Source organism: Gobio gobio (genome assembly GCF_949357685.1).
Source record: "Gobio gobio genome assembly, chromosome: 19".
NCBI lineage: Eukaryota > Metazoa > Chordata > Actinopteri > Cypriniformes > Gobionidae > Gobio > Gobio gobio.
In genome coordinates this window covers 33,842,616-33,863,446 of record NC_137112.1, presented here as the reverse complement: position 1 = coordinate 33,863,446, position 20,831 = coordinate 33,842,616, and the positions used below count along the sequence as shown (strand labels likewise).

The window sequence follows — 20,831 nt, the reverse complement described above, 5'->3', positions numbered from 1 at the left end:
ACTTACATCAAAAAATAAGTAAAATGTACTAACTGTGTTCAAATTGTATTGCAAAACCACTTTGCTGATATTGAGGTAGGATGGGGTAGAGTTAGGGACAGGTGTGGTGATATGGGTAAGTTTAAGGGTAGGGTTAGGTGTAAGGGAAGTGTCAACTGTGTAATTATAAATGTAACTACAGATATTAATCACAGATGTAATTACATGCAGGTCATTTTTAAAATGTAAGTACAATGTAAAAATGTGTACACAATAAGTGCATTGTATCAAATTATGAATTAAAATGTTAGTACATAGTAGTTAAGGCCACCTAATGTAAAGTGGGTCCAGTTTTTTTTATGTTTTTCCATGTTCATCTAATATTTATTTATAATTTTATTTCACCTCAACAAAAAATTAGTTTCAATAGTTGTAGTCAACAATGACACCACTGTTATTGACGGATTCCCCATGACATAAGAAACAACAGAATCATAGCAAATTTTCAGGTTTTTCTTCCCGTTTATTCAGTATCATCTGGCATAGGTTTAGAGAAGCAGCACATTAAAATTGCCAGTGTGGAGAAATGGCTTATACACGAGGGAATGAGGTGACCTATGATGTCATCAGCTTATGGAACAATCCCCAGCAGGTACCAAACCCCTATCGGCTGCCCCATAGACACACAATTGGTGGGTACAGTGACCACGCCTGTCCAGGACCCAACTGTCCCGTCTGTGTCAGCGATGCTACCATATGGGCCACAGTAGCCATCCTTCCTGCTCAATAGGCTTCGTGTTTTGCAGCTCCGCTACATTCTGGCATTTCACCCATTACCCTGGCAGTTCACTGCTGGACTCGTATCAAAGGACCATGGGAGGGGGGAAGAGAGTAGATATCGTCGCCCCTTTTAAATAGGTAATGAAAACATTTGAAACGATCAGCAACGGTAAGTCTCAAAGCCCTAAAATAAACCTTTTCATGTTTCTAGAGCTGATTGAATCGAAACCCTAATAGTTCTCGAAGGCGTTTGAGAAGTACGGGCCTCTGGGCGCCTGGCTGTTGAACAATGCAGATAGAATTCATCACTGAGGGAGGACAGATTACAGCTTTGCTACGGGTCAGAGCGGCAGTAACCGTTCCTTTGAGTGAAATCATAACCCTTAACTAGAATCATGTGCAGCCGAGGAATTGCCTCTAACTTGCCTGACTGCAATGTTGAATACCCAAGAGAAAGATGTTGTTATACTGCCTGTTGCCTCCTTGCAATTTATGTTTCAGACTGAAATAACTACAAGACTGATATTTTACATCACTACTATGTTATAATGGCTAGTGTAAGGTGTACACAATAATCTGTTTCTAATAAAGACCATAGTAAGAAATCAGACAGGCATGAAAAACTTCAACCAAAACAAAACACTCTCCCAACAGTCCCACATAGAGATTAAACAAATACGACGTCTGGTCTTTAATGATGCTGAAACTCAAGATCTGTGGAAAATACACTGTGCCAGAAGTTCATACTCATATTTTCTACAAGACTGCAAATCTTTATAAAATAACAAGGGAAAAGCTACTCCCATGGAGGACGTGTAAATGTTAAGCTCATTATAAAATAAGTGATAGTTTACCAGAAGATTGTCAGTAACATTTTACAATAAGATTTTTTGTTAACATTAATGTGTTTAAACTATAAATATTCTATTATTCATAATATTCCTAACACTTTAACCGATGTTAATAAATGCTGTAAAAGCAGTGTTGATTGTCCGTTCATGATACCAAACTAATGTTAATTGGACTTTCTTGTAAAGTGTTACCAAGTCATTTCTACCAAACAAACAATGAAACTAAACATTTCCATGTTGTACCTGTGAGGGGGGTCCAGCAGTCTCAGGTGAGGACAAAGTCAAACTCTTCTCAAGCGTGTCTATCTTTTCATAAGTCCGTTTCTGCCGTCCTGGAATCTCCAGAGATGTGAAGGTCATACTGGGATGGTTACTTGTCCTGCTTAGTGACCTGCTGCAAGATGCAACGTCCTCCCTTGAGGAGCACCGTCCCACGCTGTGTGTGCGCTGCGAGGAAGAGCTCTCAGACATCTCCGAATCCAGACTAGCTTTGGTCTCCCGCATGGTGTTTGAGCGACTGACCACCTCCCTCATCTCTTCCATCAGGCGCTCGTTCAGGGCTGAAAGTTCCCCGGTGCTGCCCACAGATCCGGGTCGGCCCTGGGCTCCAGCACCTATCCTCCTCCTGCTTTTCCTCCGAAGGCTAGGAGACGGGCCGGTTGAGTAACCCGAGTCCTGGTAGCTCACGGCGGGAGGCGGTGGTGTGGAATAGTCCTGAGACCCTTGGCTGCCCTGCCGGCTGTGGTGCACTTCCATAGCTCTGAGCACACTTGCTTCTAGGATCCTCCATGACTGCTTCTTCTCCAGGCTGGCGGGTTCCTTCTGATGTCCCCTTGTTGGGAGAAGCAGAGACTCGGATGCTGAGGTCGGAGAAGGGCTGGGAGAGGGGACCGGTGAGGTGGAAAGCAGCCCTTGTTTGGGATCAACATTCACCATGTGCTTGATACACTCCAAGCCTGCTGGGCTATAGTCTGAAGGGTTCCTCTTGTGTCTGGATCCGGTGTGAGACTGACCTGGGTGCTGGAGGAGTTTCATCTTCTGGAGACTGTGATTGTGTCTGGATGGGCCATTGTGTAGATGAGCACCTTCAACCTCCATATCTACTGGAGGCTCGTCGTAAATGGGGCAATCGGATGATGGATCGTCATAGAGACGTGCAGTTGCTCCATATTGAGGAGATACTGGCCTAGGTGAGTTAGACTGTGGTCGTAGAGATGCTGTAGAATCCCCAGAGGTCACAAGGCAGAAGCTGCCATTGCTCGCCTTCCTCAAGTGGTGGGCCTGCCTTGAGTCTGCTGCTATTTTTCCTCCTGGTGTGGTTTTGTAAGCATGCGAGGACAGCATGTAGCCTGAAACGGATTTGACGCTGCCAGGATTGAGTGTGCAGGCACTATGGTCACTGGCTTTGCTCTGTGGGAGATTAAGGGAAGCAGCTCCACTGGTTCCTCTTGTCTGGCTTCTGCCAATGCTGCTGACCTTTACCAACATGGTGGCTTTGGATCCTGGTGAAGGCTGCCACCTCTGAGATGTGTCTTTTTGCTCTTGCCTGTAAAAAAAGTAAAATAAATTAATTTTAGTTTGTCAAAATAAGAAACCCAAAAACAAGGCTTTGTTAAAAAGCTAACCTAAGTAGCCAAAAACAATCATCTTTATGACGCCTTTAACAAGTCCAAAACAGCAATCTCCATGGTTGTCTTTATCATCCAGACAAGTCTAGCTAAATTCTTAGCAATTTAGGTAAACAAGGGTCTGTGAAGATTATAAAATGTCTATTTAAACACCCATAATGCCATTGTCAGGAAAACAAAACCATGATTGTTCAACTGAAATAGATTTAGAAACTACAATGTTTGAGTGTAAAACAGTTTTGTGGTGAAAATGAATGTGGTTCCTTGAATTGTTCTTATTCAAGAGTTTGCCTACAAAATGTTATTGTCAGTACACCGATCTGCTTCTGTTTGCAAACCCAACAACTCCCACAGCTTCAGTACTCCTAGACAGTGGTTCACACTGAAGACAAAATATCTAATCTGTTCACATCAGGCAGACTAATCATTTAGACGTAAATGTACTTGCATTATTCCCAACAATTTCCTGACTTGACCTCCTAAATCCTCCACATTTTTTAATTTACACACTAATGTCAAATTAAACAATATGCATTATTATAGTAATTTCCTATCAAATGTTAGAAAATACATACTGAAAACACAAAATAAGTGATAGAAAGATAGTTAATCACTTGCAGATGATTCCTAATCAAGCAGTAGTAAATACTTCATTTACTGTTATTGTTGAGGAGATGAACCCCTGTCCTGTACCAAAAGAAATCTACGAGGGATATGCTTTCGCAGAGCTTTTATGTACACAAGTGGATACGACAATAAAAACCCCCAAGAAATCCTCTGATAAAAACTGCTCAGGCGACCTACTCTGGGGATTTTTAATGAGTCACTTCTCAAATGAAACTTCTCATCTAGTCCTGCTTCCTCTCATACCTCTACATTCCATAAACACAAACAGATGACCCTCAGAAAGAAGGTAAGAGTTAAGAGTTATGTCAGACTGTGGGTAAACACTTATTTAGCCATTACATTGACTATGATAATCCACTGTTGGATTTTGAAACAACACCGGAACATTGCAGTGGAGGAAGCACTTCCCTTCTCTTCTATACGCGGAGGCCTTTTCTCTCATTAGAATTGTTCCCTTTTCTTCTCAAATCGTTTCTTACATATTTGAAGATAAACGGCCGTTTGAAATGCCACACAGGTACAGCATATCGGAAGACTGATAGTCAGCCATCTGGCAGAGCCCCAAGGCCATTGTAAAGACTGTCAGACGTGACAACACAACAATCAACAATGTTCAAAGTCTGTCACACTGATAGAAAGACACACAGAGTGTGAATGTTTCGATGGTGTTGGTTTTCTCAAGGTAGTGACGTAGGGGCCATTGCTGTATACGTGTTACCCACCAAAGAGAAGACTGTAAACAAGTAGCTGCTCTTTCCTGTGAAATTCAGTCTGGCAGTGACATAACATTCTCACAGGATCACTTTAATAATACAGCAAAGTGATAAGTATAATATTAATCTGTAATGTAGATTTGGGTCTTCGATGTGACACTGAACATCCATTTTTATGTTTATGTAAGGCCCACAGATTAAACGTCCTGTTGTTTTATGAGTTCTGTCGATGTAAGCAACCAGGCAGCTCAATTTCCTGTCACAGGGAATGACTGGTAAAGAGTTCAAAGGACAGACTACACAGCACAGAGGAAATACTAATGCAGATATACATTTAGTGCCAGCTTTACCGCTTAACTTGTGAATTGTTCCTAGAAATGCAAACGGTAATGTACACTACTGTTCAAAAGTTCGGGGTCGGTATAATTATTAAAACATTTTGAAAAGTATCTTATGCTCACCAAAGCTGCATTTATTTGATCAAAAACACAGTAAAAACTGTAATATTGTGAATTATTATTAGAATGTAAAATTAATATATTTTCAAATTGTAATTTATCCCTGTGATGGCAAAGCTGAATTTTCAGCAGTCTTCAGTGTCACATGATCCTTCTGAAATAATTTTAAAATGCTGATTTGGTGCTCAAGAAACATTTCTTATTAACAATGCTGAAATCTGTCGTGCTACTTATTTATATTTGATATATTTTCTGATTATACAAAATTTTTTTGTAGGATTTCTTGATGAACAAACAATTCAAAGATACTTTTATTTGAATATAAATCTTTTATAACACTATATGATGTCTTTACTGTCACTTTTGATCAATTTAATGCATCCATACTTAATGCATTTTTTACACACTAATAAACACCAGTAGTGTGTTGAAACTGACACGTGTCAAGATTTTCTTTTTTTAAACCATAATAATGAATAAATAATTTGAACCTGAGAACATGGTCTGAATGAACAACATAATTATACAGTATATCAGTGACATTTAGTTCACACAGACATGGAAAAAGACACCAGTAAAACTCAAAACCTGTTTAAACATGTACCCAAACAACAGTAAATTTATACATTGCCTTGAAGCCTATGGGTGAAACTAAACACATATTGGTAACACCCTCTGACAAAGAGGTCCCAAAAAATGAGTAGTTACCCAAATAGTTACCCATCAATTTCAAAACGAAAAACAACTAAATCAATTCCAATAAATCAATTTTGACACCTGAACAGATCTAATGCTGGCAGAATAACTTTATACAAAGCATAAGCATTGTTTGCTTTCTGAAAAATAATGAAATCTATAGGATATTTCTCTTTACTTTCCCCAATAGAAGTGAATGAGTTACTACAACAACCAAGACTTGTTGTCCCTGACGCTAAAGCATGGCACCAACACATGACGTGTTGCAGACTGTATTTATAAATACCACCGGTAAAAAAGTACTGTGTGACCATGAAAGCGCTGAAGAACAAAAACGAATAAAATGAGAGCGGAAGAGAGAAACTGAGAGATTAGTCATGGGAGGCTGCTTGGTTGGTATTAGTAACAACGTTGGCATTCCTTCCACTGATCACTCAAATGTGCCGGGATTGTTTAAATAGCAGGACAATGCGTGGTTGTTAAGTGTCATGGCAATGGTTCTCTTACCTTAATGTTTCATAATAAGATCCTTGTGGGGAGGGAGTATGGTTGCTACCAAATAGACTGATGAAAGACAACCTAGCATATCAATGTAACCACAAAAGTCTTTTCAAATGTTGAAATAATTCAGCTAATTTAGATTTTATTGATTATCCATTGATTAAACCAAATTCCATGTGCATATTATGACAATTAATAGATGCATTAGCACAGGTTTTATTACAGTCTTTGTGTAAAGGAGATAACTAAAAGGCAAGATAAAATCCTGTAGAGCCACTCTGGGTAATTTAATTTGGCAGTGAGGAAAATAAGGTTAACTAGTCCGGGAGGATCAATTTGTCCCAGGCCGTCTGGTGTCGAAGGCCCTGTTTACACCTGGTATTAAGAAGTGTTTTCTGATCACAAGTGGATGACGCTAAAAACATGTGTAAACGGGGTCTCAAACGTTTTGCGTTTATTAACTTTCGACCATTTCCAGAGGTAGTTGAAAACGCATTTGACCGGATTGCTTTCGTAGTGTAGACACTCATGTGGTCGAATGCGTTGGAACAGCCACAAAAGACCGCCTACTCTGAGCCTACTGACCTAATGCGTGAACATTATGGGAAGCGTGCTCGCCAGACGGGATTTAAACTGTCTCAACTGAAAAAATGTACCAAGCACAATGTTCTTCCCACCACTGCATGATTTCTAACATTTGGCGTGGTCTTGCGACTGTCAGGACAGAAACGAAAGCTCTCCGTATGTTTTTCCATTGTCTCCGAGTGCATTCATATGTAAATTGTGCAAGCTTATTTTGTCCAGTAGATCGAAAGATCCGAAAACCCCCATACATTACCCGCCCATAGACCATCCCCTCGAAGAAATCAGACCAGAAGTGGTCGAAAGTGGATAAAAGAGACAGAGTAAAGCACCAGGTATAAATGTGAATGTGTCTTCTTTGCCTACTTGTGATCCAATCGAACAAAACGCATCTTAATACCAGGTGTAAACAGGGAGTAATAGTCCAAACAGAGGTGAGAGATTAGGATGTGTGTCGAAATGTATCTAACCTCATTATTTTATGAATGCATTTGGACTTTCCACGAGTATCGGAAAAAATAATCAAGAAGACAATGTATCCAAAACTTTTCCCCAACTAAAGAGGAAAACTGAAATAATGGGCTATTTTCATCATATGGACAGGAAGAGGAAATGTGGTCTATAGTGAAAAACCTGAAACATGACTCAGAGTTGATAATCATCTTCTCAACAGATGTGAAAGACTTGGCAACATTAGCATATATTCATATCGCAACCCCTCAAAAGTTTGTGGTCTGTGTATTTTATTTTTATTTTTTTCGATAGAATTCTCTTATGCTCATCATTCAAACATGCCTTTGTTTGATTAAAAATGCAACAAATATTGTGAAAGTAATATTGTATAATATTATTACAAATTAAAATCACTGATTTCTATTTTAATACATTTTAAAATCTAATACATTCCTGTAGTCTTCATTGTCACATGATCCTTCAGAAATCATACTAACATGCTGATTTGCTGCTCAAAAAACATTTCTTCTTCTTTTCATCAATGTTGAAAACAGTTATGCTGCTTAGTATTTTTGTGGAAACCGTAACAATTTTTTTTTCAGAGTTCTTTGATTAATAGAGAGTTTAAAAGAATATAAATCTTTCATTGCATAACTATCTTCACTGTCACTACTGATCTATTTAACGAATCCTTGCTTAATAAAAGTATTAAAATCTTGGTGACCCCAAACTTGTCAATGGTAGTGTATATGTAGTAGAGATAACATTCTTTACATTTCACATTAATCAACACTGAAAATTATATGTTTTTCAATATTTGCTGAATGGAGCAAATGAAGGTCTCTTGAGGACTAGAGGATTCAGCTGTTTGCGGACAGCTGAACACCTCTCACTACTGAGCCAGTAAGTCTAGCTTCCTCACATACCGCACACGTGACCAGCCCATCCTCTCCCTCCACTCCCTGCTCTCAAAAGACTTGAGAACAATTTAAGCAGATAATTCAAATTATTAAGAGCAATAAAGCCTTACCACAAACAGGGTGGGAGTCACTAGGGACTCTACAACTACAAAATCTTGCAATACTACTCACAATAATAAGATTTATTGGTTATGGCTAAATTATGGTTAATTTTTTTGACTGCAGCAACACTTTCTAAAACTAGCACATTGTGTGTTTCACACCGAGCTTGTGGTGTATGTGCATTCGGGTCTCTGTAAACCACGGAAAAGGCAGTCCGAGGGGGGCCGGCTCGGCATATGGACAATGAGATGACTCTGGAATCTCAGCACTAATCTACATCTGTTGATATGAAATTAGATCGCATGAGAATGCACGGCTCTGGTTACAGCTGTAAAAACCACAAATTCTCTCACGAACAGTGAGCATACTGTACAGAGGATAAGGCCCACAACAGTGTGACAAAAACACGAGGAAATTAGTTTCAAATACTTTTTCTCCATGAGAGATGATTGTGGCTACGGGTGAAAAGTGAGGTCCCAACAACTAGAGTCACTGTTTTGGTCGACTACATAAATACATGCAGGTAAAACAATAAACAATAACTTATTAATTAACTTGTATGTTCAGCAAACACTAAGTCATTCTGAAAAACACTAGCCCTGCAGTTTCTCTCCGTTTAAAGCGGAGCCAGCGGATCAAGGCAGCAATCTGTTCTCAATGTATTTTAAGCAACACCAAAGGCATGACTAAAAACAAAACAGGCGAAATTGCTCTACTTTCATAGACGATCTGTGTTAGGCCACTAATCTAGTTTTCATAGAAAAGGACAGAGGTAACAAAACGTGTGACAGGAAGCACAAAAGATTTAACATAGCCTGACTGAGTAGCTTCAGTGTGTCTTCAAGGCATCTCTTTACAGTTTAAAGTTTATGACCATTTAAAGGTAAAAGCATGAGAAAGGCCAAATGATTTGTGAAATCTGAGATGCCCCTTTAGCGATACTGCCTGAGGATATTAATGGTGACCTTTCCACTCCAAACATGAGCATTAGCCTATGATAATTCATTTAAAATGTCTTTTGCAATCTCAGCTATTCATTAACTCCCAGACATTCCCCAAGTCAAACAAATCTTGTAAGCATGACACAAGTGAAAGTCAGAGCACGAGACAAAGGCAAAGTGTTTCTTCTCTTTTTACAGCTTTTACTTTTAGTATCTAACCAAGACGTTACACAGCGGTTTTCAGGCCCTTTTGAGAAATCCCCATAAATACCAATATTATAATGAAAAATGTTATCTAGGCCATGGCACGCAACATTGCCGTAGTTATCATTAACTTCATCTCTGAATCATTTCACTCTGAAAAACATGCCATAAAAAGACTTTTGTATTTAACTCTAAATATCAATGCATACTATTCAATGCATCACCTTCAAAGGAAAGTCAGCTAAATCATTTGTCCCCAAAGAGAAGGTTGTATTAGGCTGGGTGTTAATTTAATGTCTTATAGATCCCACTCCAGTTCATGCTATGGGAAACCCTAACAGCTGGTCCTCAGGGATTTGCGTGCTTAACTAAAACCCTTGTCTTCCCATAGCAGCCACTCTGCCTGGGGTCCGCCTGCAGGACAAAAGAATTTTGTGACCCCCTCACAACTTCCCCAGGTCATCCCTGGGTTACGTTACACCATTGCATCACACGGCAAAGGAAGCACAGAGGTGTTCTCTAATCTCCAATCTTCTCGCCATGGTAACCTACTAAACGGCTGAATGCTAGATAACACACAGACATTGTTGAATAAACCCTTGTGATCTCTAGTGCAGATGTGGAAAAAGTAAGCTTCCTTTTTCTCCCCTTTTTCACTTAAAAACTTTCGTAGAAACACCCCCGTCCCTGCCACCTATCCATCATTTAAACAGGATCACATTTTATGTGTAATATGTTATGTTAGTGTTTGTTTACAGGGATTTGTTTCGCAGGTTTACAGAATTCTCTGACTAGGGTCAAGCTCTGCTTGCCCATCCTACGACTGCGTCCTGGAGGGGCGGGTGTGATGACTACCAGATTTAGCACTTTGTTCATCAATCAGGGGAAGCTGATTGTCCCAAACACACCATATGATAACACAGATGGTGCTGTTTGGATCATTGTAAGGCTGATATTTTATGACCACTCCCTAGCTTTTATTTTTAGATGGACAAACAACGGAAATCGTTATTGGAGAATCTTTCCTCTTGATGTATGAAACAATAACAAAGAAAATGTCACAACAGATCAATAAAAATTATACAGCAATTCAGCAAAATAACCTTGCTTCATTCTGGTGTAAGCACACATGGGACAGTAAGAGCCAAAATAGCCTCTTTCTATAAGTGAAATATCTAAAGTTTGATAGTAAAATTGAAGCCAAAGACGCTATTAAAACATCTTTGTCTTATAGTTCACCTACTAGCATTTGGGAAACTTAATCAGCGCATTAAAAAAGCACATTAAAATTGCCACAATATTTCACAATGCAGCTTAATTTTATGCCACCAGAAAATAAAATGTTCTAAAATACAGTAAAAAATGTATACTGTGAATAGTAGTGTATCGTGAATATTCAAAATATCTCCCAGTCCTACTCACAACCCACAAAAGTTAGTTGAAAACAACTACGATATTATCACACTTCTATATTAGGCACAATGCACCCATGAAGATATATAGTCTCTGATTCTCTCGCACACAGCTGTCTATTGTTTTGTTCATCGTATGACCTTTGAAAAATGTGAGTCATCCGTAAGGAGGCTTAGACGTGTGGGGTTCCCTAGAGAGCTATACTGTTGCTTGTGAGGTTTGAAACAAATTGAAGGCCTGGCAGTGGGAGATGAGTGGTTTGTTGCCCTTCTAGTTTTACCTAAAGGTCAAAAATGTGTTGCCCATCTAGTTTTACAAAAAGGTTAAAAATGTTGGGCCTCCCAGAGACAGCAGTCATGCGTGTCTGAAGAGAAGACAGAGGACAGCTCTTCAAAACACTCACCACTCATCAAGTAGCTTGTGCCACAAGCAGCCACAATATTTCAAAATCCTCCCAAGCTTCATTGGGATCCCACTGTTAAGATATTGGAGTCTAACTCTTTTTCCATGGGTGGATTTGAAAGAACGAGGGCCCTGCTAAACATTTCCCTGAAATAGAAAGAACCGCTGTATATGCTGGATAATGTATACCGTGGCTTCAAGAGCGCTTTTCTTTGCGGGAAAAAGGGAAAGTCCAGTCACGTTCGAGCCACAATGGTTTGGCTCTCCCTGGGCCCCGACCCCAGCAGCTTTCATCTGGTGGGGCCCAGAGATTGTTTTAGGAAAGAATGAATGCCTTAAGTATTGTAGTTGGGTAAAGCATAAGGCACTGAAATAACAGCGACATAGCCCAGTGCCAGGTGAAAAAGAGCTGGCATGACTGGAATCTGGTTATGAAGGTGGTTTAATGGGTTTGGGAAGAAACAAGTAAACTCTCATAAAGCTCTCCATAATAAGGGTTATGAGGAAATATCAACTTTTCACATTTGGCAGCAAAATTCATTATAAGTACAATCGACTGCATTTGTGGCATAGTGTTGAACAAAAATACATTTCCACTTGCGACTCCTTTTGGGTTAGTGAGGCACTTTCAATGGACGTGAATAAGGCCAATCCGTAAACTTTAAAATATTACAGCCACAAGAAAAATGTATGTGATAATTTTAGTGTGAAATAACTGCTTAAAGTTTTCAATTGGACAACTCTATCGCCATGACATTGACAATATAATGCATACAGCCCTAAAAACACTATATACAGTTGAATAGGAACCAAACCTCGTTATACTTAATTCTTAGCCTAAGTGTTCCCTGCAACTGGAGTAAAACATATGCAAGCGTAAATGAGAACCGTTTCAAGGGGGATGCCAGGTGTGCGTGAAAAAAAGAAAAGAAAAAAAAATTATTATTCGAATCCCAAATGTGAAAATCAAATACTAACCCATTGAACGAATATTTGAATATTCTGGTCCAGCCCTAAGTTAATGACAGAATTTAAATTTTTAGGTGAACTAACCCTTTAAAGAGCTTTACAGCTCAAGTTTTGACAGAAGAATTAACACAAGTACTATTACAAATTATAAGCTTTACTTTTAAATCCTACAAAAATTGGCACAATTCATCTCTACCAAGTGCCTCAACGTGACCTGGATTCTAGCTTTTTCTAAAGAAAATGAGGAGCAAGTCAAAATGTAGTTTTTGTGGTGATCAACATTATGCTACAAGTGCTGCCAGTTGAGCGTAACTTGTACTGAACCCAGAATGTTCCTTTAATGTCAGGAAAAACGAGAGTGATATTCCAGCAGTCGAAGATAATTGGTCTCTGGTTACGGCCAGTTATTTCTGAGGAACTACAACGACTAGACTCAAGATAACATGCATAAAAAGCTCAGAGGCCTACCTTAGAGAGTCTTTGCTGCTGTCTGCGCCATGGATGTCTGGCTTCTGTCTGTTGTCCATTTCTTGTTCTTTAGGGTCTTTGTCAGCACATTCTGGCTCTTTAGTGTAGGGCTCCATGGGTGGTAGAGGGGTGCATCTATCTTGACTGCCTATGGACTGACTACCATGTTTCCTTTCTTTAGTACCCCCATCAGAGTTGCGCTCGGATGTTGTGTTGCGTTTCATGGCCTGGAGCTGAGACAGAGGGACAATATCTGCACCCTGCGGCCTGTGCCACACAGTAATTCGGCCGGCTGAGTTGTAGTAGTAGAACCTGCTGCTCTGGGGGTCAAAAAGCTCCCACCACTGGTTGCCATCAGCCTGGCGGACTGGCACATCGGTTGGCAGGTCCCAGCCACACTCTCCTGTGGCCAGATTCACATACATGCGCTCTTGTGAACGAGGTTCCAGGATTTCCACCCAATCAGCACTGAGAAGACAGAGAGAGAGAGTATTATCACTATTTCAATCATATTTAAATTGTTCATATTTATTTTACAAAAAAACAAACATAACACATTTATTGTCATAATATTGACCGTGATTGTTTTCCAAACAAAAGCTGGAATATGGAATCCTAGCTAATTAAAATTAAATCAACTCAAAATGGCACAGATGCGCTGTTATAAAGGCTGGGCTTCATGGTCAATCTCTTAAGTGTAATCTGACGGATGTGTTATCAAGGGAATTAGGCTAAAGCCAGAGAGAGATTCAACATGTGTGAGAGTGTACACAGAAACGCTGTCTCAGCACACCCATAATCCTATCAGCAGATACAGCCACGGACAAGGAAACAAAGTTGTGAGCTGGAATGCATTCACATATATTCCCATACACACACATGCACAGGTTACTGGGAGACAAGTCAAATCTCCCATCTGGTCACAGATGCGCTTGTCGTGGTCTGAAAAGCTCTCTAAGTCATCTTAGTGTGTCATGTGACAGCTAAAATATTTATAGATGAAAGGATTGGAAAGAAAGGGCGAAACTAAAGACAAACGCAACTGTCTTGGAATCCCACGTGCAGACACTGAGGTGTGCAAAGTTAGTTTAAAAACATGTTTGACCAGACACTTTTGACACTATTACGCTAAAATCTGAACTGAGCACGGTGACTGAGAATGAGAATAAGAGGAAGAAGTCTGGAAATGTCTCCATTTTATAAATGCATATTATTGCCAGACTTCTCCAATCATTTTGTCCTCACAAACCCCAACTTATACTTGCAAACAAGCTCACATTTTAATCTGCCTCCCCTCCATACAACCAACATATAACCACTCGAATGTTCAAATGTCACAATATGCAAGAAAAGATATGTTGCTACTTCTACTAAATTGCAACTTTAATTAAAGCAACAACAACAACAAAAAAATTATATTCTAATTCTAATAACTATATTTTACAATAAAACTTTTCACCTTCGTCTGGGACACCACATGGGGAAAGTGACATTGGATGGACACCTAAACAAAACAAACTAAATGTAATGCAGCTAATTTGGGTCATGTTACTCCTCTGAGAAACCCATTATGTTTCTTTTGATCTAGTTTCCTAATGCAGACAATCTTAAGTGTGCTAATTTAAGCCATGTGGTAGCTCAGACTGTCACAAGAGGCGTGATTGCTTCTTTAGGCCACCCAAACCAGCGAAGGTTTCGCTATGACTCATTCCGAGAGTCAAAATACTGATATTTATCTCATGTGGTCTAAGCCTTAGTAAAATAAAATAAAAAAACACTTACATACTAGAATAAAACGAGACGATATGAACTCAGATGTCTAGACATGTAGACACAGCTACTGTAAATTATCCTTTGGATTCATCTTCAGCTGTTTAGCATGGTCTGATGATGCTCCAGTGAGGCATGTCAATGTTTGACAGTTTCTGTGCCACATCAAGTGTGCTGCTCCTCTCCTGCCACGTGCCCACTATACCACTGGTTGGATAGTGAACAGTGTGCTTGTGTGTTGTCACGTCCATATGTCCATTTGTTCCCTGGGCTTCAACCCAAGCTGTGGCTAAGGATCAGAAATAGTCAGCCCACCTGTTCAAAGGTGCTTGAAACGTAACATAAGCAGTCCAACTGTCTTTATTGTTCTACTCCTTACATTTGAGAAAACGACAAATACCAAATCTGTTAATATATCATCACATCTTAATAAAAACAAATGTAGATATACAGAGGCCAAGAGAGACTAATATACAGCTGGTGCCAGGTAAGCTGGGAAACACAAACCAACACAAGAGAACTCAGCAGAGACATGCTGGGGCACCATCTGTCTCCGACATACCAATCAGCTCATTTTACCTTCATAAACACCTTTAAATATTTGAGAGCAACAGCAACTGACCACACTCAGGAAATGCACTGATTTTATGTTGATGCATGTGCAAGTGTGTGTATTGTACACGTGTCAGTTTGACGAAATTAATTATGGGTAAGGTTGGCAATGCTACTGCACATGAAGAATCCTGTCCTGCAGTGTATTCTGCACAAACTGTTTTGTCGCTACTAGATCAAGAGCTTTATGGGTGGGAGCCGTGTAATTGAAGAGCGGTTAAACTGGAGGCCTTTTGTGCGCTGAACTCCACCCACCTTTTCTCACTCATTTAAGCAGTCTCAAGAAAGGCATTCGGTCTCTGCAACAGAATCCTTATGACTAAATTCCTCCTCATCAAGTTCAAATGTTTGGCATTATATTATCAAGAAAACAGATTTGCGTACTTTTGAAAAAATGAAAAGGAAAGAATGTGAAAAGTTGCATAAGAAAGCATGAGGTATTTAGGTTGACTGCAAAGACCACTGTAAAAATTTGGTTGGCATTTGGTTGAGTGGTCTCATTGGGGTATTTCCTAGGTAAATACGCAAGCACATTAGCAAGAGTAGAACGGAAAAATCTCCATCCTTTAATAAACATAAACTCATAGATTAGAATCGAAACTCTAGAATTAATAATAGACAGAATAAATGATGTTAGATATTCTTTTTCACATTACAGAAAATCATTTTGTGCAATTATCAAGTAGGTATCCTGTTACCTTTCTGTCTGTAATAAATATATCAAATAAAAAAAATGTGAACCTTTAAGTTAACTTTTTAGGGCTATCAATTTAAATAGAATAACGCCACCAAAAGCAGGCAGCATACAAGAAAGCATCATGCTAAGACTTTCGCCCTCTTCTTAAGTCTAGCTCTGTATAACAAAATCTATTTTTAGAAAGTGTCTAATAATGTGTCAAATCATTTCCTCTTCTTGAAGTCTAGGAATCTGCACCATCGTTTAAAAATAGCTGTAAAATGGCTGGTCTCCAAGCACTGAAAAACAACAACATAATGGACTAAATCCATTGTTCCAAAATGAGGCCAAATGCCGTTTTTATTCAGTGCTTTTTTTATAGTAGCACAATTTTGAAATTCCACCTTAGGTGTTTCTGATTTAGACTACCCGTGACCACTCTGAAAGCACTGGGGGGAAAAATGCAACACATTTAACAATAATTCTCTGTGCCAAAAACTGTGTCATTAACTCCTCATAAAGCTGAACACCGCACAAAAAATAACATACTATTCTGAGTTTGACACTTGACAAACATTCGCCACACCAAGCCAACATGTTTAAAAACAGAACCTGCCTTTGACTTAGACAACTTATTAGTCCTCTGGCTAGCTGAAAGAGCTAAACACAGCCACTTCATCTCAAAATAAACTGTGTTCCTGTCAGGGATTATTCATATATCCCTGGGATAAAAGGTGAAAGGAGGTTGGAATAACAGGTGAAAGGGGGTTAAGGTGACGTAATGCCATTTAATATGGTAGAACGGCATGCAAATTTTGTGTGGCGGGGGGGGTGGGGGGTTACGATGGAGTCAAGGTGTGGCAAAAAATTAAGTACTTGCTTAGATATATTAAAACAAAACAATTGTTCTAACTTTAAATCAGCATTCACCTCTCAAACTATTTCAACCATATGGCCTACAACTAATTTAACTTGCATATTTGTAGTATTTGAGTACAGAAAACATGCTGTGTCACTCTCAAACACAAATGCACAGTGTGTCAGCTGAGTACACACATAAGCAAACAACAGGCATAGTGCCACAAACAGAACACACAAGGAAGGATACCGCCCTGCCCCTGAAATAGAGAAGAGTGAACAGTGAACACACGTTCATTCAAACAAAAAACAAGCGGCTGCACCTGTCAGAGGAATTCCTTAGTTCTGTGAAGTGAGGTCACTCATTCCAGCGATAGGAAAAGCTGGACACACAAACTGTACTCATATACATTTGAATGAAAATAGATGGATGAAAATGGATGGATACTGTTCTTCAATCCCTTCCTGCTTCATGCAAATGCTTCATTCATCCCATGGTACTAAGCACCTTGAGAATGAACAAAGGGTTTAGTTCCTTGTTGCTAATAAAAAAAGCAGGCTCTAGTTGTGCCAGAGAGAGGTATAGAAAACGATGGAGGATCACCTTCTGTGTCAAGTAAAAATGCACACAATGTGGATAAACTACAACAGGTAAACGTGTCAGCTGTGTGAACAATATCGTTAACAATTCTCATTTTAAATCAATACAGATTTTTTTCTGCTGTTTTCTGCTGATGTCTGACCTTCACATTACTTGAAGTGCACCTGCCATCCAATAATCGCAATAAGCTTTATGCTTTGTTACTTTCAACATGTTTGTTCCTAGTCTCAGCTTTCAAATTCTGTCAATTTTATCACAAGATACAAAACAATAAATGTCGTTTTGGCGCTCTTTAATGTAATGTGACAGATGTAGCCACATCAGTTCATGCAGCACGCGAACCGATCATTTCTTTGACTTTACTACTAGTTATAGAACAAAATAAACATGAATGAACATCAGAGGGTATGTTGAAAGAAACAGTAGGCTACAACTTACTGAAAAGTCTCGTGTTCTCTATCAGAGTTTAAAACGCAAAAAAAGACGGCTTGTAAACAATATGTCCTGTAACATCTCAGAAAAGCCATTCAAAACTAGTTAGTCAGCTAGAAAAAAATTACTATAAAGAGGAGAATTTTGCAAAATATATGCACTATATTATATTTTTACTCAACCTGTTGTCTATATGATGGGAAAGAATGGAAGGAGCTAAAAATAAAATTCAACACCGCCTTGTCAAGAGCTAACTTTCACCAAATTTACTTCTCAGATATTACTAATGAAGAACAATGTATATGTGCAAGACATATGACAACGTTTATGGGATGCCAAACTACACTTAATGGCCAAGTGATGCTGACATAATTATGGACTGTGACGTGACATTGATTCTGTGTAAAGATTCATTCTTTGTGACTAAATATAGTTCTAAAGTTGGAAAAGACATTCAGTTCCCACTTAAGGCCCGGGTATACTTCGGCCGTCCGCGTTCGTGCACCCCCCGCATGACGTAATTTTCGTCACTCAGAGGGCTCGCGGCCGGCCGCACACCCCCTCCGCGTGCAGCACAAATTTTCTACGAAATTTTCGTTGTGTAGTATACTTTGAAAGACGCGCGGACAGGGCTGCGCGCGTGACGCGTCCGGGCGCGGTAAGTGAAGTATACCCGGGCCTTTAAGGTGAACCTAGTCCCCAGGACATCCACAAGATGGATGAAAATGTTGATGCTGTAAAAGGAGGGTGGCTCCTTTTGGCCAATGGCTCCTTAATAGATTTTTTTATTTTTTTTTGTCTGAAGGCTGGAGCCCTGTGCAGGTTGTTTTTGCTCATCTTGAAGAGGGCAAATTAGAGCGGGCCAGGCCTCCATCAGCAGAGGTCATAGTACAGCTGCTCCCGTCCGTTTCACTTTTATTCTGCCTGGCTGTACGGACCAAGACAACACTGGCTTCATTTATCTTTGTGGGTAACATGTCAGTACTGATATAGATGGCCGTGTGTGAACAGATTGGTTACAGGAAGGCATTCTGATAAATGGCTGAAAGCCAGCAAAAGAAGAGAAGAATAAGGACAAGGTATGGTCAGTCTCCTACACAAGAACGAATAACAGAAATCACTTGTTTGTATTTGTTTACATTAAAAGCAATTTAAAACTTCAGGCACATTACATTTGATTGGATTACACAAGAAAATAAGCCTATCCCAATCAAAACCAGAGCCTCAGCATTATCTTATGGTGGTCCTCTTATAAATACTGTCAACTCAAGCTAGAGTTAAAAACCACAGTGAATACAATCACAGTCATCTTTTTGAATATTATGCATTTCATTTATTTATATTACATATTTTATTTAATTACAAATAATAATATTTGGATTTCTAAAAAGGGTCTATTCATTTTTGGAGTGGATCTGGTCAATGCACACTGTTTCTTGTTTACAGCCATGAGGTCTTTATTTTTGTCTTGTTTTCCTTTTGTTTTCCTTGCTTTCCAGTTAAACAGCAGACGTCTCTCTGTTGACAGGCACTGGTCATCTCCAATGTTGTTTATTTGACTTAGTATCAAGATATTTTGCTTCCAAAGTAAATTTCTCTAGTTTTAAGGATCCTCAGATATTTTTATTGGAAAACAAGAAAATAATGATTAAGGAAAAAAAATTTTTTGCAGTGTAAATGCAGAAATCACCCAAAAATCAGCAGAGCGCATATGGCTCATGTCTCTTGCCTTTCCTGAGATGATAACTAAAGCAGATAGTATTCAACTGTTGTGGTTCAATGAAGGAGGACATCAAACTGTCTAGCCAAATTGTAGTAAGTCAGTATCATATGCATGACAATATATGTGAGAATTCCACCCATTACTAATGGATAATGGGGTCATGACAATGGAGAGCATTGTTAGCACAACCATCAGCCTCTATTCATTTGGAACAACCCCCTTTACAATTAAAGCTCTCACGGCACTGGTGGCCAATCAGAACGCGAGTCGTGCCTCAGCGGGTGTGTGTGGTTTTGGGGTAAGTATAAGGGTCTGAGATGCTGAACTACAACCCCCTTCCGAGAATTCTTTCTATATAAAGCAAGAAAAGTTGACCTAACTGGGATGATGCACTGCCTGTATGTGTTATACGGCTCTTTTTGTCCACACTGCTGCTGAACTACTTCCTGTCTCAACGGACAGTGCTGCCGGAAATTTCTACTCCAGGCGGGAAGTCTGTAACTGCCAAACAGCAACTGTGTTAGCAAAACAATAAATCTTCTTTCTAGAGGCGACAAATCTGACAAGCCCACTGTTAGCAGGCATGCACACACACAACCCCAACGGCCTTATTCAGGACAAACGAGCACATTGACAGCAACAGTGAGACGTGAACGGACATGTGTGAGGGGGTAAGACACACAGAACGTAGCAGCGTAGATGTGCGCTCAAATACAGATTCGCTTGTCTACTACCAGCTGTCAGCGTCAGTATTAATACTTCTTTCGAATGAACATCTCATTTTGAAATAAAGAGACAACTGTAAAGATTTAGCAAGATAAAAAGATTAACTGTTCCCTGAGCTGCTGAACATCATGATTTTATCATAACGTGTCCGGTCAGAGTCAGATGGACAAGTTAATGTCTTACTTTTAGTGTTTAAAAGTATCAAATTCAACGCATCAAATTTCCTCTTAGGGTCTATGGTCAGGCTGAGTGACTGGGTGGGAGTAGGGTCAGAGGTCACCTAACCACCTCAAAGGACAACGTTGTCAAAGCGAGCTCCTAGGAGATGGGAATGGGAGCCCCAAATGCCCAACTGACTGAGTTGTTCATGTTTGTTTCAGAGCTAAGTAGGGAGAGTTCTAAGTAAGGACAGGACAAAAAAAAATAATGCTGTCAAGTTTTGGATTAGCATATTAACAGTTCAAATTTTCAAGGTGTGGTTAACAACTGCATTATAAGAGCCCCATCCTGAACAAACACAGGAATTAATACCAGTAAACAAATTAAGATAACTAATATAATTATAAACGTGTTTCAGAAGGCTGTGATCAAATAATGCAGTGATCAAATAAAGTCCAACTGTTATTTTTGGCCCAGTAAATCCAAAGCATACAAACAGGTTGGTTTTGAATTAAAGGTCCCGTTTTTCGTGTTTTTTTGAAGCTTTGATTGTGTTTACAGTGTGCAATATAACATGTGTTCATGTT

At 39.4% G+C, this 20,831-nt stretch overlaps 1 protein-coding gene across 1 annotated transcript in view; it reads right to left on the bottom strand.

Moving 5' to 3' along the window:
• arhgap46a (Rho GTPase activating protein 46a) overlaps positions 1–20,831 on the bottom strand; it is a 36,784-nt gene that overhangs the window by 8,960 nt on the left and 6,993 nt on the right. The window contains exons 2-3 of the mRNA XM_079844403.1: positions 12,688–13,155; positions 1,854–3,156 (exon numbers count right to left, since the gene is read on the bottom strand). Of these exons, the coding sequence (XP_079700529.1) occupies positions 1,854–3,156; positions 12,688–13,155 (1,771 nt within the window). The remainder of the gene's footprint in view (positions 1–1,853; positions 3,157–12,687; positions 13,156–20,831) is intronic.